Below are 25,411 nucleotides of genomic sequence, written 5' to 3' on the forward strand. Positions count from 1 at the left end.
GCTTCTTTTGCTTAGTTTCATGCTCTCAAGTTCATCGTGTTGCAGCGTGTATCATACCTCATTCCTTTTTATGGCTCAATATTCCATTGTATAGATTTACCATGATTTGTTATCTGTCAGTTGCTGGACTTTTGGCTATTATGAATAATTCTGTTATGAGCATTCGTGTAAAGTTTTTGTGTGAATATATGCTTTCAGTCCTTTTGATTATATACCAAGGAAAATTGCTGCATTGTAGTGGTGCTTCTCTTTGTTATTTAGTATGGTTCTTTGCTTACTTCTTCCACACTTAGTAAACAGAATCCAAGAATACCTTCTAAGTACCTTTAGAGACTGACCTCTAGTATAGTTGCAAATGTTACCCCTCACTTAGCCCTTATTCTGGCCCTGGCTTTGCTGTTGCTATTTTTGTTGCTCAAAAATAGCCATTTCTAAATTGGTGATCATCTTTAGAACCACTTAGGGGAGAGTAGTAGTGATAAAGTGAAGCCTTTCTCCTGAGGTGGGAACTCACTAAGAATTTAAACCTGTAGGCAGGTAAGTGTCTTTAATTAAACTTGTTAAAATTCAAGTTTGTTTCTATTAGAACTAGTACTTTTTATGATTTCTGTCTTGGGGAGTCTTCAAAACTGTTGTTAAGATGTCGTATCTTTTTTTTTTTTTAGAGATGTTTGGTGAGTTTTATTGCATTATAATGTGTGTTTAAAAATAGAAAAACACGTTTAGGCATTCATGTATTCAAGAATACATATAACCTCTCTGTGGAATATTTTGAAAAGAAGATTTGTCATGTAGAGATTCTCATTCCATGATTAAGAGGTTACAGAGAAGAATTTTAAATTATAGACATAGAGACTTATGGGAGATCTGAGGCAAGAGAGAAGAAAAATAAGTAAAATGCTTTGATAACATAAAATATAAATTTAAATCTTTATTTCTGAAAATACCTCAAAGTAATTTACCTAAAGTTTCAAATAATATTTTTATTTTATAAAGAATAAATTTCTGTTTTTCTTTTTTTACATTTATTTATTTATGTATATATTTTTGGGTGCATGGTCTGGGAATCACACCTGGGTCTCTCACATGGAAGGTGAGCATTCTACCACTGAACCCAACCCGTGCATTTACTTACATTTATTTTTTAAATATTTTAGTTGAGGATTGTTCACATACGTACAGTCCAACCATATTATACGTTCAGTGACTTACAATATCATTTCATAGTTGTGTATTCTTTACCATGATAATTTTTAGAACATTTGCATCATTCCAGAAGAAGAAATTAAAAGGGAAAAAACCTCATACATTCCATACCAATTACCCCTCCCTCTTTTGATGCACAGTATTTTAATCTATCCATTTTTAACCTTAATCTCCTTCTATTATTTATTCATTTTTATTCTTCTAATTTTTTTTTTTTTACTCATCTGTCCAAACCCAGGATAAAAGGAGCATCAAACACAAGGTTTTCACAATCACGTAGTCACATTGTAAAAAGCTATACATGGATTTGCCTTTTCTGAACATTTCGTATCAGTGGAATCATGTAATATATGGTAGTCTTCTTCAAGAAACATGGCTACTGGAACACAGTTCAACAGTACTTCCCTCTAGCCACTCCAGTACACCATAAACTAAAAAGTTTATGTTGCTGACTGGGGTAATGCTGACTTTCATAGCTTCAGTGCTCTAACACTGAGTCACAGGTGTCACACAAATACCCAAAGTTTCAGGAAACGACCAGGTTATACATAAATAGCTCAGAATCTCAGAATTTAGGAGTATCGGTTACAACTCCTAAATATATGTGTCTGCTATAAGAGTTTACAATCTGGAGCCCTTTACAATAGTCCCAGACTTCAATTCTCTGAGTTTGTATATTATAGTTAATCCATATGAGTGAGGCATGATAATATTTGTCTTTTTGTTTCTGACATTTCATTCAACATACTGTCCTTAAGGTTCATTCACAAGATAATCATATCTTTCTAATAGCAGTAGTACTTAGATATAGAGGAATGAAGTAAGAAGGGAAAAAAATAGAAAACAGTGTTTCTTTAGATTTGCTGTGTTTATAGGCCAAGTCTAGAAAACAAAATATTAATAACACCAATTTGGACTTTTTTCTCTTTTTGGGTGCATGATCCGGGAATAGAGCCCGGGTTTCCCGCATGAAAGGTGAGCATTCTACCACTGAACCACCTGTGTACCAAGTAGCACCAATTTGTAGGTAAATTTTTTTTTTTATTTCTATCATTTTATTTTATGCTTTCTATTTATCATTTCTTTTTTTTTTCCAAAAGGTTTTCTAGACAATGCATGAAGAAATATTTGCCAAAATCATACATACAGAACAATGTATGAGTAAATATCATACATTTCAAATAACAGCAAAGTAAATATCCAGCGACTTAGTCAACGGGCTTAAGAAAGGAAAAATGACCATATTCTAACTCACTGTCTTGACTGTATTCCACCCTCCCCAAAGAGGTCACTTCTATCTTTATTGTGTTAATTGTCCTGTTGACTGTTTCAGTTCCTATCATGTATGTATTTTTTTTTAACATTCTTAACTTTTGATCATTCCGTTCTACATATGTAATCAGTAATTCACAGTATCATCACATAGTTGCATATTCATCATGATCATTTCTTGGAACAATTGCATCTATTCAGAAAAAGAAATAAAAAGAAAACAGAAAAAAATTCATATATACTATACCTCTTACCCATTCCTTTCATTGATCACTTGCATTTCAATCTAAATTTAATTTAACATTTGTTCCCTGTATTATTTATTTTTATTCCATATGTTTTACTTGTCTGTTGATAAGGTAGATAAAAGTAGCATCAGACACAAGGTTTTCACAAGCACACAGTCACATTTGAAAGCTGTATCATTATACAATCATCTTTAAGAAACATGGCTACTGGAACACAGCGCTACATTTTCAGGCAGTTCTCTCCAGCCTCTCCACTACATCTTGACTAACAAGGTGATATCTGTTTAATGCATAAGAATAACTTCCAGGATAATCCTCTCGACTCTTCTGGAATCTCTCAGCCATCAACACTTTGTCTCATTTCACTCTTCCCCCTTTTGGTCGAGAAGGTTTTCTCAATCCCTTGATGCTGAGTCTCAGCTCATTCTAGAGTTTTTCTCAATCCCTTGATGCTGAGACTCAGCTCATTCTAGGATTTCTGTCCCATGTTGCCAGGAAGGTCCACACTCCTGGGAGTCATGTCACACGTAGACAGGGGGAGGGCAGTGAATTTGCTTGTTGTGTCAGCTGGAGAGAGAGAGGCCACATCTGAGCAACAAAACAGGTTCTCTTGGGGGTGACTCTTAGGTCTAATTTTAAGTGGGCTTAATCTATCCTTTGTGGGGTTAAGTTTCATATGAACAAACCCCAAGATTGGGGGCTCAGCCTATAGCTTTGTTTGTCCCCACTGCTACTGACACTATCAAGAATTCAACTTGGGGAAGTTGAATTTTCCCCCTTTCTCACCATTCCCCCAGGGGGACTTTGCAAATACTTTTTATTCACTATTCAAATCACTTTGGAATTTATCAGGGCATCACTCTGGACAAACCAACAAAATCTCATGTCTTACTCAAGGTTCCATGTACTTATGGTGTTCAATTAAGCTGTTGTAGGTAAATTTAAAAAAAAAAAATTAAGGGTGGAGAACTTCTGGGAGATGGCTCCAGGAAGAATAGCTTGAGATTAGCCCTGCTTCACTGGAAAGTTAGAGAAGAGACAGGAGGGCGACTGAGGCAGCAATTTGGGAGTGTGGCTCACCTGGGAGAGCAGCTGACCTGGGAGAACCTTCTGTACTGCATGTAGCAGCCCTGGTTGCAGAGGCTGAGAACTGAGAAGCAGAAAGATGGAGCCTGGCATGAAGGCGTGGAGCCCACAGGAGTGCATGTACGGGAACACGGAACTAGGAAGTAAACCAGGCCTTGTTTGGACGTGCTGCCCTCATCAGCGCAGCCCCATGACCTGCAACTTGCTTCACACCCCATGCACCTCAGCTCCATCACCTGCTCCCATTCCCTGCACTCCACGTGCCCCCACCCTTCTAGCCCCCAGTACACATACCTGCCCCCCACCCCCACCCCAAGTGCAGCTAAACCCACCTCTCCTGCACACCTCCCGAGCACTGCCTCTCCCTCCCTGTTCCTTGCAGGCTGTTGCCAGCACCTAAAGGTTGCAGGCACTAACCTCCATACTTAGGCTACCCCTGCCCCCTGCCCATAGTGTTTCACAGACTCACCCTGCCTTGCCTGAGCTCAGTGCATCTGTTTACAGCAGTCCCAGGCCCACGCATGTGCACGGGCCCCCAATCACGTCATTCAACCCTGGGAACTACACTTCACAGCAGTCCTAGAACCATACATGTGCACAGCCCTCAGCCTCACTTGCCAGCTCTGAGAAAGTGCCAACCTGCTTTAGCCAGGTCGCATCTGCCCCCAGTCCACGAAGGCATAACGGTGACCTGCTGCCACAGCTCTATGCATGCGCACAAAGGGCCCCGTTCCTTAGACCAGTGCACACCAGGGTTACGCCCCCCAGACTGGTGCACCCACACAGCTACATCCTCCCTGGCCGCTGGGCAGCAGTGTTTACAAGCACCAACGTAAAATCCCCAACCTGCACCTATACCTGCTCTGAAACAAATCACTGTACTAAGTGCTCCACCCCGTGCCCTGCTCTCTGTTGTACAACTATCCCGCAAACACAAGGCCTTAGACTACTGAAAGAAATCAACTCTCAAAGTAAATCAATCAAGATATTTATGTGCGATGAAGACAGTAGAAAGTCATTAAGCATATCACAATGCAAGCAGATATAGCCCTGCCTAATGACCAAATTAAACCACCAGAGGCAACACAGATGTCCCCTACGTGGGGCATGACATTGAGGGTGAAAGTCTCCCTGGCGACGTGGGCGATGACTCCCAGGGATGAGTCCAGACTTGGCACCGTGGGATCAACAATTCCATCCTGACCGAAAGGGGGAAAAGAAGTATAATTAATTAAGTATCAGTGGCAGAGAGAGTTCAGATAAAGTTGAGAGGCTACTCTGGAGGTTGCTCTTATGCAGGCTTCAGGTAGACCTTGCTACCTATCATAACCTGCCAACCCCCAACCAGGACCATTTCATCCAATCCTAAAGAATACCTAGGGCAATATATAAGATTCCACAAGGGATCCAGGCACAACAGTAACTTTCCAGAAACCTGCAACCTCCATATGGGTCCCTGGTCCAGATAAGTCCTGAAACCTAGCCCAGCTTCTTCAGAACATCAGATAGTTCCATTCCCCTATCCCATATTAGTGACAGACTCTTCCAATATCAAAAATTTAGAATTGTCATAGCCCAAATACCCCAAAGAGGGGTTGGAAAGATCAAAGATGATGGTGGAATTATACATAGAAGATAGAACTTAACAAATAGACCTGAATGCTGAATCATTAAATTGATATCTCTTTTAGTCTTCAGTATTTTAGAGTAGCTAGAAGTAAAAACCTAAAATTGTGAAATTGTAATCCATGTCAAAGTCTGAAATATGTTCTACAACTAATTGTGATGCTGTGCTTTGAAATTAATAGCTTTTTTGTGTGTTATTGTTCACAAAAAAAAGTCGATTGTGATGATAAAGTATTTAAGCCCTCTAGCCTCCTGTATTCTGGAGCAGCTAGAAGAAAAAATATGAGAGGATCATATGGTAGCCCACAAAAACTCTGGGATCTATCTTGTAACCACTTGTTGAAGAGTGCTTTGAAAACTATTGTTTTTATTTCTTTGCTTTGTATATATGTTATACTATATAATAAAAAAAACTAAAACAAAAATTGAGGGTGATCAAGTCCTAGAGGCACCATGTCAGGTGGTAGTGTATCTAAAGAGGGAACATGGGAAAGTTTTAAGGTTCTTCTGTGGAGTCATGACAGTCTGCTCAGAATATGGAGGTGAGAGTGAGAGCGTAGTCTGGGGTATGACAAAAGAGAAAAGAGTTCTGAATTTTCAGGTGACAGGATTATTCCTAGCTCAGCAAAGAGATATAGATACTTTTGTATGAGTAAACTCATACAGAACTTTAGATGGCATGTGTAGGTAATTATATAATTCTATTTAGAAAAAAATGCCATTTAAATCTTAAATGGGAATAAGTAGAACTGATGATATTTTAAAAATAATTATAATGCAGAAAAGAATGCAGTCCACCATAGCTGCTTGTTACCTGTCACAGTCATATACTCATATTCAGGCGTGTATGCACGTGCACACACTAATGGGATGACGCACTAAGAGAGTGGATAGTCCCACCACTTGTCAGACTTTCCTTTCAGAATAGCCCTTATGACCACGATGTGACCTGTAAGTTGGTTCCCACTGACTCATTTAGTAGAAGAAACTGGGTGCTTCCCGTCTCTAGCTCCCAAAGTGAAGTGGCAAATATTCTCTGAGAGAGCCTGGGTTCCAGGGCCTTGGTGGGAGTGCACAGGGGACGTTCCCAGGGACAGTAAAGGGAAACCTTAAAAAAACATTTTGGAACCAAGTAACCAATTTATAGCCTCAGAGAGGGGTCCATTCTAATTCTAGTGTACACATTCCAGCCTTGTTAGGGAGTACTTGACTTTTACTGACAGAGCCCAACTAATGGCCACAGATGCCCCAAAACAATTAAAGATGTATCTTCAGGTATTCCGTGGCTTAACTCGTTATTATTCACATTGAAGGTGGCCACTACTGGAGTCCTCTTTATGAAGACGATTGCTCCCCGTCCTACCTGCTTCCTCCTTGTAGTATTTTATTTTAAACAGATTTCTTGATGGCCTTAATCTTACTGGGAGCATTACATAAACAAGCCGGAGTCTGAGGCCTGTGGACAGTGAGTGATGTCCTCGGATCATCCCAGTGTGGGAAGCCCCCACAGCCATGAGGGATGCTTTTTGGTTTTTGTGTTTTGTTAGAAATACTATTGGCATGATTCTTAAAGTGGTGAATTTTAATGGAGCAAAAAAACTTCACCGGAAAATAAGTAATTTTTCTCCCCCCACCCCCCTAAAAAAGTTAAGGTTTCTGAGACGTTTGGAATTTCTCTTCTGTTACTGTGGTATTAGATGATTAAATTTCACATTTTCAGTTTGCTAGGAGACAGGCATTGTATCTTATAGATACTAGCATGTAAGAACTCTTTATTCACTGTACTCCTGTATTTCTTAGAATTGTAATGCTTCCTTTCTGAAGCCTTAATTATTCAGGGGTAACATGATTACTTTGACCAAGCTCAGGAAATATGAAACGGGTCAGAAATATCAAGCTAGGTTTAAATATAGGTCGTTACTGGTTACATTACATTAGGGTAACATTCTTGAAAAATTGACATTTGCCTCTGTTCTTGCTGCTGCCTGTTTTGCTTCTTTCAACTTCCCAGAGCACAGGAGTGGTTAAGTCCAGGAGGCTCAGGACATCCAGTTTAGAGTCCGAGATCCTGTTAAAACTGGTAATCCAGGTGAACAGTGGCCTCGGGGGCTCACTTTAAATGATTCACTAATTTTCTATCCCAGATAATTTTGGCTTTATTGTAGCTGTTTTGCTAATACATCTTTGAGTAAAAGAAAAATCCATCTTAGATTACAATGCAATTATTTTGGGAGTTCTTAAGTTTAATATTAGATGATTAGGGTCCTTAAAAAATGTGATAGATATTGATGAGAATTTTGCTCAAGAATTCATGAATTTGAAATTGAAAGCTTTGCAGTATTAATGAGAAAAATTTTGTTGGTATCTGGTTTTGAATAGTTTAGGGATTGGAGATTGAGATGACTGGTTAAAATTTAATGGATTTTGGGGGGGCCTCTCCTTTATATTATGATACCTCAGGCTCCCTATGTAATTTTTCTGTCTTAATTCAAGGTAGAGTTCTTTGTAGTGGTGGGGTTTAGAGGCGGTATATATTTTCCATGTGGCTCAGTCGGCTCTCTATATCATGATGTTACTGAAGCCAGGACCAAATCCTCAGAGTCAGTTATATCAATAAATATTCTATTAGGACTTTACAGACTGACTCACATCTCAGCCAGCTCATCCTGTAAATGAATGTAGCCCACTGTCACACTGGAAAAATAAAGCAAATGTCTGTGTTCTGTGAAGGTGACTTTGATTGACTGTTCACACTACAAATGGCAGGATTTTTGATGTTAGTTTTTTAAAATAACTCAAGTTGGTCAGTAAAGAATTTGCTGAGATAGGGAAGAGGAAGATGTATTTACAGAGGTGGTTTTATGTAGAATTAGGTAAATTTTTTTGTTTTAAAAATCTCAGTTATTTAAGATTTTGTTTCCGTGCGTAAACAGTATTTTGGTAAACCTTGGTTTACCTTTTATTTTTCTTTGTTAACAGATCATTTTTCTAACTCAAAAAAGTATATGTGCTTACAGTGGACTACTGAGCGCCTGCAAGAAGGAATGAAGTTGTGAGGCATGCGATTAGGTGAATGAACTTTGAGAACAGTATGTTGAATGAAATGTCAGAAACGAAAAGACAAATGTTATCGTGCTTGCTCATATGGACTAACTGTAATATACAAACTCAGAGAATTGAAGTCAAGAGCATGGCTTATCAGGTTGGGGCCTACTGTAAAGGGTCCTAGGTTGTAAGCTCCTGTAGCAGTCACATGTGTTCTGGAGTTGAAACTGTTCTTTCTAAATTCTGAGATACCAAGCTATATATAACTTAGTCGTTCCCTGAAACTTCGAGTATTTGTGTGACACCTGAGACTCAGAGTTAGAGCTCTAAAGCTATGAAAGTCAGCAGTACCCCATACAGAAACTGTTGAAAAAGCTGAAGAATTGATCAGACTTCCACTAGAGATATGAATGAAGCTGATCTGGATAGGACTAAGGTAAATCAGAATACAGGGTAAAGGATGATATGGTCCATATTTTAAAACTTCAACTTCTGTGTGAAACCATAGAGAGAGATGTTTATTTGGCACAAAATTTATATTTTAGGTAGCACATTAACTAATTTAGTTTGTATGGTGAGTTTATTTGAACACCATAATTACATGGAATCTTGAATAAGGTGTGAGATCTTGTTGGTTTGTACAGGTCAGTGTACATCCAGAGTAAATTCGGCAGAGAATGAAAAAAGTATTTGCAAAGTCCCCTTGGGGGACTGGGGAGAAAGGAGGAAATATTAAACTTTTGAACAGAAAGTTAAAGATTCCTGATGTTCTTGCAAGCAAGAGGATGATTATTTCAATAGGCTGAACCCTTAATTTGGACTTTGCCCCTATGAAATTTATTCCTGCAAAGGAAAAGCTAAGCCTATTTATAATTAAAAGCCTAAGAGTCACTCTCAGAAAATCTCTTTTATTGCTCAGATGTGGCCTTCCTCTTGAAGCCAACTCAGCAGGTGAACTCATTACCCTCCCCCCTAGACGGGACATGATTCCCAGGGGAGTAAATCTCCCTGGCAACGTGGGATAGGGATCCTGGGGATGAGCCAGGACCTGGCATCATGGGGTTGAGAAAGTCTTCTTGACCAAAAATGGGAAGAGAAAAATGAGACAAAAAGTTTAAGTGGCTAAGAGATTTCAAATAGAGTTGAAAGGTTATTTGGAGGTTATTCTTATATACTATATAGATATCTCTTTTAGTTTATAGTATATTGGAGTGACTGGAGTGAAGTACCTGAAACTGTTGAACTGTATTCCAGTAGCCTTGATTCTTAAAGATGATTGTACAACTATATAGCTTTTACAGTGTGACTCTGTGATTGTAAAAACCTTGTGTCTGATGCTCCTTTTATCAAGGGTATGGACAGATGATAAAAAAAATAAGAACAATAAATAAATAAATAACAGGAATAAGGGGCAAAATAAAATTGGGTAGATTGAAATCCTGGTGGTCAATGAGAGGGAGGGATAAGAGGTATGGTATGTATAAGTTTTTTCTATTTTCTTTTTATTTCTTTTTCTGGAGTGATGCAGATGTTCTAAAAATGATCATGGTGATGAATACACATGTGAGCCATTGATTCTACACTTTGGCTGGAACATATATGTGTGAAGTTATCTCAGTAAAAATATTTAAAAAATTGTAAGTGCTAAAAAGTTACTACAAAAAATTAGAACATATATATAAATGATTAAAAGGAAAAATCCCCTATAATTCCATTACCTAAGCAGTGTTGAACTTCAGATGTCTATCATTCTAGACCTTTCTATCCTATGTGTCTTTTTCAAAAGAAAAAATGTATTCATATGATATGTACTCTTTAATTACTAGCTTTTTTCCTGTAACAGTACAACATAAATGATCCCTCTGGTCACGTCATTAAATATTCTTCATCTTTTTAAATGACTTTTTTTTTTCCCTTGGGCAGGCACTAGCTATCAAACCTAGGTCTCCCGCATGGCAGGCGAGAACTCTGCCTACCGAGCCACTGTGGCCTGCCTTAAATGACTTTTTAATAGTCCTTAGTGAAATGCACTATCATTTATTTAATAATCCTCTATGATTGGAATTTAGGTTTCTTCTAATTTTTGCTACGGTAGCATTTATAACTACTTTTTTTTTTTTGCCTCTTTGATTATTTCCTTAGAATAAATTCCTTGGATCAAAATACTTTGTTAAAGGATTCACACAGTATTAAGGCCTTTGAAACATATCTCCAGATAGCATTCTGGAAGGACTCTACCAATTTTCAGGTTCTGACTTACCTAGTTGGCTTTATATTTGCATTAAAATATGAAATTTTTATTTAGTTGCAGAATGAGGAAGAGCCAGGAGAACCTGAACAGGTTGGCAGTGATGCACCTCCACCCTACAGCAGCATCTCTGCTGAGAACAACATCTCTGCCGAGAGTGCAGGTAAGTAACAGAGAGATGATTACTCAAGTCCTTACATGGGCAGGCACCGGAATCGAACCCGGGTCCTTGGGCATGGCAGGCAAGCGTTCTTGCCTGCTGAGCCACCGTGGCCCACCCTACTCAAGTCCTTAAATGCACTTACCCGTAGACTTTTTTTTCCCCCTTGCATAGTCCGGGAATCGAACCTGGGTCTCCTGCATGAAAGACGAGCATTCTACCAATGAACCACCCATAGACTTTTTTTCCCCCTATTATTTACTTATTTTTAATCCATATGTTATACTCGTCTGTCGATAAGGTAGATAAAAGGAGCATCAGACACAAGGTTTTCACAACCACATGGTCACATTGCGAAAACTATATCATTATATAATCATCTTCAAGAAACATGGCTACTGGAGGACAGCTTTACGTTTTCAGGCAGTTCCCTCCAGCTTCTCCTTTGCACCTTAACTAAAGAGGTGATATCTATTTAATGTGTAAGAATAACCTCCAGGATAACCTCTCTACTCTGTTTGGAATATCTCAGCCATTGACACTTTATTTTGTCTCATTTTGCTCTTCCCCCTTTTGGTCGAGATGGCTTTCTCAATCCCTTGATGTTGTGTCCCAGCTCATTCTAGGATTTCTGTCCCACGTTGCCAGGAAGGTCCATACCCCTGGGAGTCATGTCCCACGTAGAGGGGGGAGGGCTGTGAGTTTGCTCATTTTGTTGGCTGAGAGAGAGAGGCCACATCTGAGCAACAGAAGAGATTCTCTTGGGGGTGACTTTTATTCCAAGGAGGCTTAGCCTATCCTTTGTGGGATTAAGTTTTTTATGAACAAACCCCAAGATTGGGGGCCTACCCTATTTCTTTGGTTTTCCTCACTACTTGTGAGAATATCAAGAATTCTCCACTTGGGGAAGTTAGATTTTCCTCCTTTCTCACCATTCCCCCAAGGGGACTTTGCAAATACTCTTTTGTTCACTGTTTAAATCACTCTGGGATTTATCGGAACATCACTCTGGACAAATCTACAAAATCTCATGCCCTGCTCAAAGTTCCAAGTATTATGGTGTTCAATTAAGCTGTCCACATAAGTTATATTAGGAAATGCACTAGTCAAAGTATAAATTTTGAACCAAATAAACATTTTTTGTTTTAGTTTCACACATAAGTTAAGTTTTAAAATATTAATTACCATCTATTTTCAACTCCCTGTATTATTGACATTCCTTTGTTCTTCCTCATGCAAAACATTTTTAAATTTGTACATTTAGTCACTATCATTATACACTCTAGGCATTCCTAGATTATACCATCTCAATCTTTATTGTATACAATCTCAGTCTGTATCTTTCCTTCTAATTTCATTTGTGCCCCCAGGCCTCCTCCCTCTATCATTCTCACATTCAGCTTTATTCAGTGTTCTAACATTATTGTATTACAGTTAGATAGTATTGTGCTATCCATTTGTGAATTTTTTTTATTTTTAATACATGGGCAGGCACCGGGAATCGAACCCGGGTCCTCTGGCATGGCAGGCAAGCATTCTTGCCTGCTGAGCCACTGTGGCCTGCCCTGTGAATTTTTACAATCAGTCCTGTTGCACAATCTGTATCCCTTCAGTTCCAGTTACCCAATATCTACCCTATTTCTATCTCCTGATGACCTCTGTTCTTAACTGAATTTATCCAAGTTCATTCCTTAATTTTAGTTTATATCAGTGAGGCCATACAGTATTTGTCCTTTTGTTTCTTGCTAATCTCACTCAGCATAATGTCCTTAAGGTCCATCCATGTTGGACCTTAACTTTATTCTGTCTTACAGCTGCATAATATTCCATTGTGTGTATATACCACAACTTGTTTAGCCACTCTTGTGTTGATGGACATTTGGGCTGTTTCCATCTCTTGGCAGTTGTAAATAAAGCTGCTATAAACATGGGTGTGCAAATGTCCGTTTGTATCTTTGCCCTCATGTCCTCTGAGTAGACACCTAGCAATGGTATTGCTGGGTCATATGACAGTTCTATACTTAGCTTCCTGAGGAACCACCAAACCCTTCCACAGCAGTTGTACCATTTGACATTCCCACCAGCAGTGGATAAGTATGCGTCTTTCTCCACATCCTCTCCAGCACTTGTTTTTTGTTTTATTGATAATGGCCATCCTGGTGGGTGTGAGATAATATCTCATTGTGGTTTTGATTTGCATTTCCCTAATAGCCAGGGAAGTTGAGCATCTTTTCATGTGCCTTTTGGCTGTTCGTATTTCATCTTCTGAGAAGTGTCTATTCAAGTCTTTTGCCCATTTTGGATTGTCTGTCTTTTTGTTGTTGATTTGAACAATCTGTTTATATATTCTGGATACTAGACCTTTATCTGATATATCATTTCCAAATATTGTCATTCCTTGCATAGGCTGTCTTTTTACTTTCTTGACCAAGTTCTTTGATGTACAAAAGTGTGTAATTTTGAGAAGTTCCCATTTCTTTCTTTCTTTCTTCAATCCTCCTGCTTTACTTTTTTCTTTCTTTCTTTCTTTATATATTTATACTTTATATATAAAAAAAATAAATATGTATTTATTCTTTATATATAAAATTAATAATAATTTCTTTCTTTCCTAGACCAAAGGTCTAGGAAACTGCCTCCTATTATAAGACTTATAAGATAGTTCCCTACATTTTCTTCTAACAGTTTTGTTGTCTCAGATCTAATGTTTAGGTCTTTGATCCATTTTGACTTGATTTTTGTATAGAGTGTGAGATATGGATCTTCTTTCATTCTTTTGCATGTGAATATCCAGTTCTCTAGGCACCATTTATTGAAGAGACTATTCTGTCTATCCTAGGTGAGTTGGCTTGACTGCCTTATCAAAGATCAGTTGTCCATAGATGAGACGGTCTATATCTGAACATTCTACTCAATTCCATTGGCCAGTGTATCTATCTTTATGCCAGTACCGTGCTGTTTTGACCACTGTAGCTTCGTAATATGCCTTAAAGTCAGGTAACTTGAGACCTCCAACTTCGTTTTTCTTTCTCAGAATACTTTTAACTATTCGGGGCACCCTTCCCTTCCAGATAAATTTGTTTATTGGTTTTTCTATTTCGGAAAAGTAAGTTTTGGGGATTTTAATTGGTATTGCATTGAATCTGTAAATCAATTTAGGTAGAATTGACATCTAATCTATATTTAGATGTTCATGTTCCAATCCATGAACATGGTTTGCCCTTCCATCTATTTAGGTCTTCTGTGATTTCTTTTAACAATTTCTTATAGTTTTCTTTGTATAGGTCTTTTGTCTCTTTAGTTAAATTTTATTCCTAAATATTTTATTCTTTTGGTTGCAGTTGTAAATGGAATTTTTTTCATGATTTCCCCTCAGATTTGTTCATTACTAGGGTATAGAAACACTACAGATTTTTGAGTGTTGGTCATGTAACCTGCCACTTTGCTGTACTCATTTATTAGCTCTAGTAGTTTTGCTGTGGATTTTTCGGGGTTTTTGACATATAGTATCATATCATCTGCAAGCAGTGAGAGTTTTACTTCTTCCTTTCCAATTTTGATTCCTGGTATTTATTTTCTTGTCTTATTGCTCTAGCTAGAACTTCCAACACAATGTTGAATAAAAATGGTGATAGTGGACATCCTTGTCTTGTTCCTGATCTTAGGGGGAATGTTTTCAGTTTTTCCCCATTGAGGATGATGTTAGCTGTGGGTTTTTCATATATTCCCTTTATCATGTTCAGGAAGTTCCCTTCTATTCCTGTCCTTTGAAGTGTTTTCAACAGGAAAGGATGTTGAATTTTGTCAGATGCCTTTTCTGCATCAATCGAGATGATCATGTGGTTTTTCTGCTTTGATTTGTTGATATGGTTGGTGTATTACATTAATTGATTTTCTTATGTTGAACCATCCTTGTATATCTGGGATGACTCCTACTTGGTCATGGTATATAATTCTTTTAATATGCTGCAGGACTACCCATAGACTTTTATAGCAAATATTTATTGGTTTTTGCCTTTGTTTCAGTTATCCTTAAGACATCTTTGGCCTTCTTTTTTGTTTATTTGTAACCCCATTTGAAGAAAACTCATGATGCTGTTCTAAGAAACAGATTAAACCTCATTTCAATTGTGGATTTTTATGAAGGTGAATTTTATCCCAACAGACTCTTAATGTAAAGGAAGTAAAAATTCAGGAACCGTGCATCACTTGATTTTTGTTCTTTTTGTAGTCTCTTCTTCATTCACTGTTTAAACTCTATGTGATTCTGTAGTATATTAGATCTCTTTTATACCAGTAAGTTCTTAGTGAAAAAAAAACTAATGGTCTCCCAACTCTTTCAGCCTGTTTCTCATTGCTTAAATTACACTTGACCCATTTTGACTTTTAGGCTTCTTGTCTTATACCTGATTATATCCTTGCTTTTCATGTGTTTGTGTGGAAGGGATGAGGAAAAAGAAAAAAATGTCATTGGTTAAGGATTTTGGTAACTGGAATTCCTCTTAACCAGTTCTGGTATAGTTCCTAAAAGTTGACCAGTTGTGATGGACCCTCTTCCATATTCTTTGAAACAGGGTTGTGGCCAGGTGCAAAAACATGACTCATGTGCCACTGCTGAACCCAGTTTTCTCCCAGGGTAGATATGTAGACTGGAGACAGCATTCATCCTGTGAAGCCCAGTCACAGTCTCAGTCTCCTTTTCAACACAGTTCTTGGGGCTGTTAGTTTTAGTTGGTGTGCGATTAAATCTGTGGATAATCTCTGTGGCCCTGAGGCTGCCATTATAAATTGAAACAAACTGGTCAGTTTCCCACCTCCACTCAACTTTTGAATCTTGCTTTCTTTGTATTAGTAAGATTCTTTTATTTGTAAGAGGCTGAAAGGAACCTTCATTAGAAGGTATTTTTTTCCTGAATATCTGAGTTTCTTCCTACATTAATTGTAAAAAAAAAAAAAAAAAGCTTAACCATTTTAGATAGAAATCTTTTTCAAGCACATCTTAAACACTTTTCTGCCTTGTTCACTAACACCACTAACATCTCATATTTTTTGTTTAATTTTTTTCCTTATGGCTTGGGGATTATAGTCAGAAACATTCACTGATAGGTATTATGTTCTGTAATACAGTGATGCCTTTATTCATTGAGATTTGTAGAATGGTGGTTCAGCAGGCAGAATTCTCGCCTGCCATGCCAGAGACCCGATTCCCGGTGCCTGCCCATGCTTAAAAAAATTTGTAGAAAAACTCAAAAATGGACAGCACAATACTACCTAATTGCAAGGTAATTATGTTAAAACACTGAATAAAGCTGCATCTGAGCTATAGTTTTTTTTGTTTGTTTGTTCTGTTTTTTTATATATATTTTTTGTATTTTGTATTTTTATTTTTTTCTCTATATTATCATTTTATTTCTTTTTCTGTTATCTTCCTATTTCTTTTTCTAAATCGATGCAAATGTACTAAGAAATGACGATCATACATCTATGTGATGATATTAAGAATTACTGATTGCATATGTAGAATGGAATGATTTCTAAATGTTGTGTTAATTTTTTTTTAATTAATAAAAAAAAATTTGTAGAACTTTTTGATTCAAGAGTGTTAGGCATGGGGTTGTTAAGGATTCCACACGAGACAGCGAGTTAAAGATTAATAGATGGGGAATAGAAAGTGGGAAGAAGCAGAAGGGAGCCATCAATACAGAGGTCTGCGGAAGTTAGAAAAATGGCTCTGACATTTTGTTCTGGGAGCTGTATTTTAAAGGGCAAGTGACACCAGGAGGGGAGGGTGCCCATTAGGTGGTGTGCTGTCCCTTGATTGGATGGGGCTTGTTGACTTAGGGTATGATAGGTTGCTGAGGTATTCTCCTTTGATGTGCAGGTGCGTGTATCAAGCAGAGCGAGACACTGGCAGGGGAGGATGACGTCTGGCGGATGCAGTAGTAGTTAGTATGGCAGTTGGTTCATAACTGGGTCCTTGGACCTGCCAAGGACGCTGAGGAGGGGGCTGAGAGAGCTCTGCAGCAAAAGTTCTTTTGTCTTAGAATTCTTTTTCTGAAATCCAACAAAGAGTAGGTCCCTAATGGTGGTCAGTGAGTGGGAGGGGTAAGGGGTATGGGATGTATGAGTTTTTACTTTTTTCTTTGTTCTTCATTTTTATTTTTTCTTTGTTTTTGTTTTTAATTTTTCTTTCTTTTTATGGAGATGCAAATGTTCTAAAAATTATTATGGTGTTAAATGTACCACTATGTGATAATGTTGTGAGCCATTGATTGTATAATATGTTTGGACTATCTGTGTGTGAACACTTCTCAATAAAAATATTTAAAAAAATTGGAGTAAGTCCTGCATATTCCTCCCTTGCTTTCAGCATGAGGTAGTTCTATTTTCCTTCTTATTTTATATCTGTTAATCTGCTATGGGCCTGAATAGCGAATAACAAAGCTTCTTAAAATCAGGTATGAAATAAAAGTAAACCATTTCTGGAGTGGAGATTAAAGAACTCTCTCCTGAAGAAAGTCTTGGGGTTTTTGAGGCATTCCCTCTCAGAGATCTTAGGGGAAAAAAAGAAAACTTCCTGGGTCTCTGCTGAGCTGAGTTCCACCTAAGTGAGGTGTCAGGGAAATATGTTTTTAGAGATTGTAAATTACTCAGGAATGTTAATTTTTGATTATTTATAAACTGGGATTTTACTTTTTCTTTTTTTTTTTAATGAAGGAAACTTCTAAAATATCCTTTTCTCCCTTTGTTGCTTATCTTTTTAGATAAATGTCTGTGTGTCTGTTAGTCCATTTATGAGAAAAAGTGATTAGAATGGCACATACATGTTGAAGGGAAAAGCACAGATCATTATTTTGTATGCTCATTTTGCCTACGGTTCTTTTATTTTGTAGTGTATAGAAAGAAGAGTTTAGCAGATATTGGATCTTTTATATTTAGGATGGTACTAAACAAACTTGAAAAGCTTGTCATATTAAACTGCTCATGGATACTTAGGATTATGTGACCCATGCATGTTAATGGGTGCTGCTTTTGAAATGGGGAAATATAAATGTCTATGGTTTTCCTTAATTTAAGGTAGTAGAGTAGGTAACAGTTTTCTTCATGTATTCATAATTACTATGGTAGTGGATTAATTCAAGTTGTAGATTTGTAATTTGAAATTCAAATTGGGGGGGGGGATGCAAGGGTATTTCAGTGGTAGAATTCTTGCCTGCCATGTGGGAGACCTGAGTTTGATTCCTGGCCCATGCACTCCCCCCCCCACCAATTTTTTTTTTGAACAAATAGTACTGCATATATGGAAAAAGAATGAAATGTGACCCCTGTCATATAGCATACCAAAAAAAATTCAAATTGAATTTATATATTCTAATAGTTTATCTGTAGAATTCTCTTGGATTTTCTATATACACAGTCATGTCATCTGTGATTAATGAGTTTTGTGTTTTCCTTTCTAATCTTAATGCCGTATATTTCTTTTTCTTTCTATATTTCATCAAGTAGAGGCATCAGCTAGAGATCATTTTGATAAGTGATAGTGAACATCTTTATCTCATTCTCTAATCTCAGAGGAGAAAGCTTTTAATAATTTACCATTAACCATGTTGTTTACTGTAGGTTTTTCAGAAGGATTCATTATCAGATTAAGAAAGTTTTTTCTATTCCTAATTTACTAAGCTTTTTTTTGGTATGCTGTATGGTGGAGTCACATTTCATTATTTTTCCATGTGAATATCCCGTTATTGCAGTCCCTTTTTTTGAATGTTTTTTGTTTGTTTTATTGGTTTGTTTTGCTTGTTTGTTTTTTTGGGACGTGCATAGACTGGGAATCGAACTCGGTACATGGCAAGCGAGAATTCTACCACTGAACTACCCTTGCAACCCCATTACTAAGCTCTTACTTTTAGTGGGTGTTGAATTTATCATATGCTTTTCTTTCTGTGTCAAGATGTTAGAATTTTATCTTTTTTCTATTTATGAGGCAAATTATATTAATTGATAATTTCTATAATATATCACAGTAAAAACTGTTGGAAGTTAACCATATTTAACCAAAAAGGAAAAAAAGAGAAGAATGTTCATCTTGGTGGACCATAAGAATTGTTTTCAAAATTCCTTTTATTTTCAAAACGTGTGTAAAAAGTTGATACATTTAAAAATAGATCTTTTCTAACAATATATTTGAATCCGTTATGAAAGATATCAGTGAAAATGAAGATGCAAATGTTAAAGAGGAAATAAAAGATTTGATACAGATAAGTAATGATTCTGTAACTAAATCAGTTACCATAGGCATGTCAGAGAAAATAATACATTGTAAGATAATGTGCAAAAACCAAAGTACAATAAAAACCTGTGAGAATGAATTTTAACCTTAGTTTTGTTGTTTTTTTTAAATCAATTTTCCTTACTATAAATGAGGCAGCTATGCTACACATTTACATACACATAAAGGCTATTTAGCGTCTTAAATGGTCTCCTTATAATAGTATTAATGTTAAATACCTTTGGAGAACACAACACATGACACTTGAAAAAAGTGTTTTAAAAGTAATTGGAAGAGGGGCAGTGCAACATGGCTCTGGCAGAATTCTGCCATGTCGGAGACCCGGGTTCGATTACCTAGAGCCTGCCCATGCCAAAAAAAAAAGTAATTGGAAGGGAAGGATGCAGAGCAAGTCTGGAATTTAAATAATTAAGAATTGGTTAAATTTAAAAACCATTCCCAGTCTCTTATATTTGTCTTTAAACATCTTCTGATTCAGTTATTCTTTATTCCTCTTAGGGAAATGACTGGTTTGTGTTTGCCAGAGTTAGTAGAAATCCTTTTACCCCTCAGTTCAGCTAATCATTAGATAATTGTGACTTCATTTTTATTCTGCAGCGTATTTTGACTACAAAGATGATTCTGGGTTTCCAAAGCCCCCATCTTACAATGTAGCTACAACACTGCCCAGTTATGATGAAGCCGAGAGAACCAAGGCTGAAGCTACTATCCCGTTGGTTCCTGGAAGAGTAAGTACAATTTGCCATGTTAGTTGATGGCTGATTTATGGGAATTAAGTTATTTTCATTATCCGGTTTTGATTTATTATTTATGATTGCATTGATTAGTAACAGTACAGCTAATTTTAAGAAGCAAGTACATTTTCTTTTGGGATTGTAAACTCTTTTGTGTATCTGAAAATAATAAGGTTGAAGAGGTACAAATGACCAGAAAACATCACAGGAAAGCCAGTTCATTTTCTCTGTAACTCTACTGCTACTTCATTTTCACAAACCTCAAGGGATGGTTGAAATGTCTTTGAGTAGGAACTGATTTAGGAAATAACTGCCTTTACCTTGGTTTTGCACTCTTAATATTTTAGTGTTAAGATAGATCTTTGTAGAGAGGAGTAAAATAAATGCACCTTCATAGAATTAAAAATCATTTAGATGAATCCATTGTTAGCAGCAGTCCAGATCACTCCATCTGTGAGGGCATGGTAAATTCAGGTCCCATCTGGCCTGATACTGATCCATAGGGATGCCGTTAGGGTGTGATGTAAGCCAGCTAGAGGTTTTTGGACACTCTTGGTTCTTGGTGTCAGACCTACCTGTGATGCAGATGTAGCTTCATAAATATTCATCTGGATTTGAAGTTGATACAGGTAAGGCCTTAGGCCATATGTTGGGAGAATGGGAAGCAGAATCCAGGCCCCAGGAATGTGAGGAGATAAGAGCTCCAAGTTCTACTCTTAGCAAGAAACTAGAGTAAAGGTTAAAACTAGACCAGAGCTCAATTAGATGGTCTGTGCAGTGCGATGACATAGGCCTCTGAGGGTCCCCTGATTAGGATGATGGACAGTTCATGGTGCACACCTTTTACTTGGGTGAAGCTTCTAAAACCACTGCCTGTCAGCCGTTATGGTTTATGAGCCATTCTAGACTGATCTCGTAGAGTGAAATGCGTTTGGTTCTTGTAGTTCTTACTACAAGAACTTGTTGGTTCTTAGCCCCTTACACTGAGGGGCTAAGAAATCTCTCTCATGGAGCTTATTGTCTAAGGGCAAAACCATAATATAACTGCATGTTTGGAAAGCAGGCAAGATATGATTTGTAAGGTGTTTGGGTGCTTTTATATATTATTTCCAATCTTTATAATAAGCTCCAAAAGTAGAGCTTATTGTAGGCAACATTGAGGTTTAAAGAGATTGTCATTTGTCCATAGTCATGTAGCTAATAAGTAGCAGAAGTGAAAGGCAAACCCAGATCTCTGAGACTATGAAGTCCTTATGTGTTTCACTGTGCCCAGTAGACCTACTGGAATAAATGGTAAATGTTGTGTGGGAATAGACCACTATGGAGATTGTCTCTCATCAACAGCAGAACTCTTCAGAATGTTTTCACTTGGCAAGTACATAATGACGCGCCTCCTAAGGGATTCTATTATTCAACAAACATGTATAGAACATCTTTTTTATAAAAGATGCTGTATATTTTGCAGTGGAAAGGTAGAGAGCTTTGTATAAGGCAGTCTTCCTGCCATGTAGGAGCTTAAAATCTAGCTGGGTATAAGAGCTTCACAAATAATCATATCTGAGCATTGAAAGAGAAGTGGGCCTTAAGAACTGCAGCTTTTTACTGGGTCATCATGGAGAAAATGGGGTTTACAGTGAACTCTTGAATTTTGATGGATTAAGATAAGACCAATACAGAGGGAAAAGCCCAGAAAACAGGTTATAAATTCAGCCAGGTGCAAGTTAGTAGAAGTAGTAATCGATTTTGCTTGAGCTAAGAGTTTGTGAAGGGAGCCAAAGGAAGATGTGACTAGAACTGTAGGTATTAAAAGCCTCAGAATGCAGGTCAGGCAAGAGTCCTTCAAAGTTTTGAGCAGGGCATGATAATAAGACTACTATGATATTTTAGGAACATTAACCTGGCAGCAGTTTGTAGGAGGAATTAGAGGGATAGAGATCCCAAAGACAGAAAGAAAAGTTAAAAGGCATTTGCAGTGTTATTAGCAGTTCAGTGGGTTTGGGGAGTAGATCTTTGAGAGGTTAATGCAGAAAAAAAAAACACCAGAATTATTTCCTAGGTTGGCAAGGCCTCATTTATCCTGCTTACATGAAGCCAGAATGCTAGTCATCTAATATTTAAAAAAATTAATTACAAAAGCAAACACATTTTTGTAAACATCTCAAAACAGTAGGGGAAGTAAGTTAGAAATGAAAGATGTCTCTGATATTTCCCTTTCTCTAGTTAACACTCTCGGGAGAACCACTGTCAACAGCTTGATATGGATTTTCCCAGTCCCTTTTCTGTATAGGGCAAGTTTGGTGGTCCCTGAAATAATAGTTTCCTTTTGAGGAACACTCATAAGACTATATACAAATCTGTCACTTTTATTTTTGAATGTATATACAGTTATTTGTCAAGCTCTCAACACTTATCTTTATCAGTTGAAAAGGTAGTTTCCATATGTTGGTCAGGATCATGTTCTTCCCAGACTTGGAATATTATGTTTTCCAGCTAGGATGGAAGCTATCCTATCTGCCAATAAGATTGAAGGTGAGATTATCTCAGTTCTGTATGCTGATACCACAAACGCCTGCGGAGTTAAGCATTGAGCAGCCCTGTAGACTTTTCATGTGTGCATGTGCGATCCTCTTTTTTTTTTTTTACATGGGCAGTCACCGGGAATCGAACCCGGGTCCTCGGGCATGGCAGGAAAGCACTCTTACCTGCTGAGCCACCGTGGCCCGCCCGTGCTATCCTTTTTTTCTCACTGTGTCACCCTCATCATTTTCTTGAGCTAGTTAATTTTATCTCTTTAATACAGGTACAGATTTACAAATATTCTAAAATTTAAGCGAAATGTATAAGTAAATTTTCTCTTTTTTCTTTTCTTTAGAGATTTAAAAAAAAGAAGAGTGAATTCTTGCCTGCCATACCAGAGACCTGGGTTCGATTCCTGGTGCCTGCCCATGCAAAAAAAAAAAGAAAGAAAAGGAAGCATGAATAGTCCTTTGTGACTTTTTTCATTATTGAAGTCCATTTAAAAATTAGGGGTTAAAAAATGAAAATCTTTCATTTAGAAAAAATATGGAGCTAGATGAAAGATTTGTTTCTTCTCTAATATGTTTTCCTTATAAGACCAAATGAAACTTTTATCACATACTGAGCCTTAATGCTTATAGTTTTAAATCGAGCTGAAGCAGTAACTTTTCTTATTGATACTTTTTCGTTTTTCTTTTTTTTTTTTTTTTTTGCATGGGCAGGCACTGGGAAATGAACCCGGGTCTCTGGCATGGCAGGTGAGAACTCTGCCTGCTGAGCCACTGTGGCCCACCCTCATTGATACTTCTTATTTTTGTGCAATCAAATATCAACCAGTTTTTTGTTTTTTTGGCATTTTTAAAAAGGGGAATTTAATAAGTTGCAAGTTTACAGTTCTAAGGCCTTGAAAATGTCCCAATTAAAGCAAGTCTATAAAAATGTCCAAATTAAGGCACCAACAAGAGGTTACCCTCACCCAAGAAAGGCCAGTGAAGTTCAGGGTTTCTCTCTCAACTGGAAAGGCACATGGCGAACGCAGCAATGCCTGCTAGCTTTCTCTCCAGGCTTCTTGTTTCATGAAGCTCTCCCGAGGGTGTTTTCCTTCTTCATCTCCAAAGGTCCCTGTCAACCAATTTTTACGTGCATTTGTGTGTGTGTTTATGTGTGTTTATAGTCTCATCACGTGTGGATTCCATAAGCACTGCCACATTAAGATACAGAACTGTTCCATCGCCACGAAGGAACCGCCCTCATGGCATCCTCTCTTCCCACCATCCCTAAAGCCCTGCAACCATGAATCTGTTTACCATCTCTTTAATTTTGCCTTCTAGAGAATGTTATATAAATGGAATCATAAAGTGTAGAACCTTTTTCTTGTGTGTGTGATAACATAGATACAATATAATATCCATTTTTTACAACCTTTAAGCATATAGTTCATTGGCATTAAATACATTCACAATCTTGTGGTACAATCACCACCATCCATTACCAAGACCTTTTCATCACTCCAAGCAGAAACTCTCTACCGATTAAGCATTGATTCCCCCATTTCCTTCTCAACTGCCACCCTTGTAACTGTTATCTACTTTCTATCTCTGTAATTTTTCAATTTATAGTTATTTCATTTGAGTGGAATCATATATCTGTCCTTTTGTGTCTGTCTTACTTAACGTAGTGCCTTTAACGTTCATCCATGTTATAGCATGTATCAGAACTTAGCTGAATAATAGTTCTCTGTGTGTGTGTGTGTGTGTGTGTGTGTGTGTGTGTATACCATATTTTGTTTTTCCATTTATCTGTTGATAGACACTTGGATTGCTTCTGTCTTTTGGCTGTTGTGAATACTTCTGGTTTAAATGCTGAAACAAATATCTGTTTGAGTTCCTGCTTTTACTTTTGGTTATATACCTAGAACTATATTGCCAGGTCACATAGTAATTTAAGTTTAACTTTGAGGAAGTGCCAATCTGTTTTCCACAGTGACTTCATCATTTTACATTACTACCAACAATGTATGAAAACTCCTATTTCTTTGCATCCTTGCCAACACTTGTTATTATTATTATTTTTTAAATATTAGCCATTCTAATGGGTATGAAGTGGTATCTCATTGTGGTTTTGATTTGCCTTTCCCTAATGGCCATAATGTCGCATCTTTTCATGTGCTTATTGGCCATTTATGTAGCAACTTTGGAGAAATGTCTATTTGGGTGGTTTGTCTTTTTGTTGTTGAGTTGCAGTAACACTTAGGTTTGCCTGTTTCTTTATTTTTTCTCCAGTAATTAGTTACGAATTTTCCTATTTTTGTTTTCATTTAGGATGAGGATTTTGTGGGCCGGGATGATTTTGATGATGCTGACCAGCTGCGGATAGGAAATGATGGGATTTTCATGTTAACTTTTTTTAGTAAGTATACACACGTAACAGAGCCACTTCCCACAGCCTAGAGTGTTTTGGATGATTGGTAAATCTGACTAAATTAAAATAGCTATTTGAGCCAAATATGTACTATTGGAGCTTAGTACATATTTATCTTGCTATCATCTCTCTTCATCTTCTATTTCTGTGAATATTTATAAAAGTTATAATTAAAGCTGTTGTAGTGGAAGCTGCATTTTTATGTGTTTGAAGCCTCATCTTCCAGGTCTGTAAGTCCCCTTATTATTGCACCTATTTATACCTAACTTGTAGAAAAGAAATTAAATGGTGTTTCTGAATTTTGTTCTGCAAGCTAGTGTTTTCTAACAGATTAAAGTCAATCTGATTTTTTCCCTTGATATTATTGTGCTTTTATTTTTCCATGTGCCTTATTTAGAATTGAGCAATTATTTCTTTTATTTGCTATATTAAAAACTTTTAGTGAAATTATGAAGCTATCAAAATTCATAGAAGCAGAGGATGAATGGCTTTGAATATCAGATTATGTAGGGGCACTTATTAAATGTTCAAGGCATTTATTTATCTTATTTATTGACA

The 25,411-nt window shown here is 37.2% G+C and overlaps 1 protein-coding gene across 2 annotated transcripts in view; it reads left to right on the forward strand.

Annotated features, from left to right (window-relative positions):
- Positions 1-25,411, forward strand: part of NDFIP1 (Nedd4 family interacting protein 1) — a 66,437-nt gene that overhangs the window by 24,368 nt on the left and 16,658 nt on the right. For both annotated transcript variants that reach the window (XR_013166223.1, XM_077137278.1), the window contains exons 2-4: positions 10,789-10,894; positions 19,779-19,909; positions 24,754-24,841. Coding sequence is in view for 1 of the 2 variants with exons in the window: in XM_077137278.1 (XP_076993393.1) it covers positions 10,789-10,894; positions 19,779-19,909; positions 24,754-24,841 (325 nt within the window). In the remaining variant the exon portion in view is untranslated. The remainder of the gene's footprint in view (positions 1-10,788; positions 10,895-19,778; positions 19,910-24,753; positions 24,842-25,411) is intronic.

The sequence above is a fragment of the Tamandua tetradactyla genome, chromosome 20, assembly GCF_023851605.1.
Source record: "Tamandua tetradactyla isolate mTamTet1 chromosome 20, mTamTet1.pri, whole genome shotgun sequence".
Taxonomy (NCBI): Eukaryota; Metazoa; Chordata; class Mammalia; order Pilosa; family Myrmecophagidae; genus Tamandua; species Tamandua tetradactyla.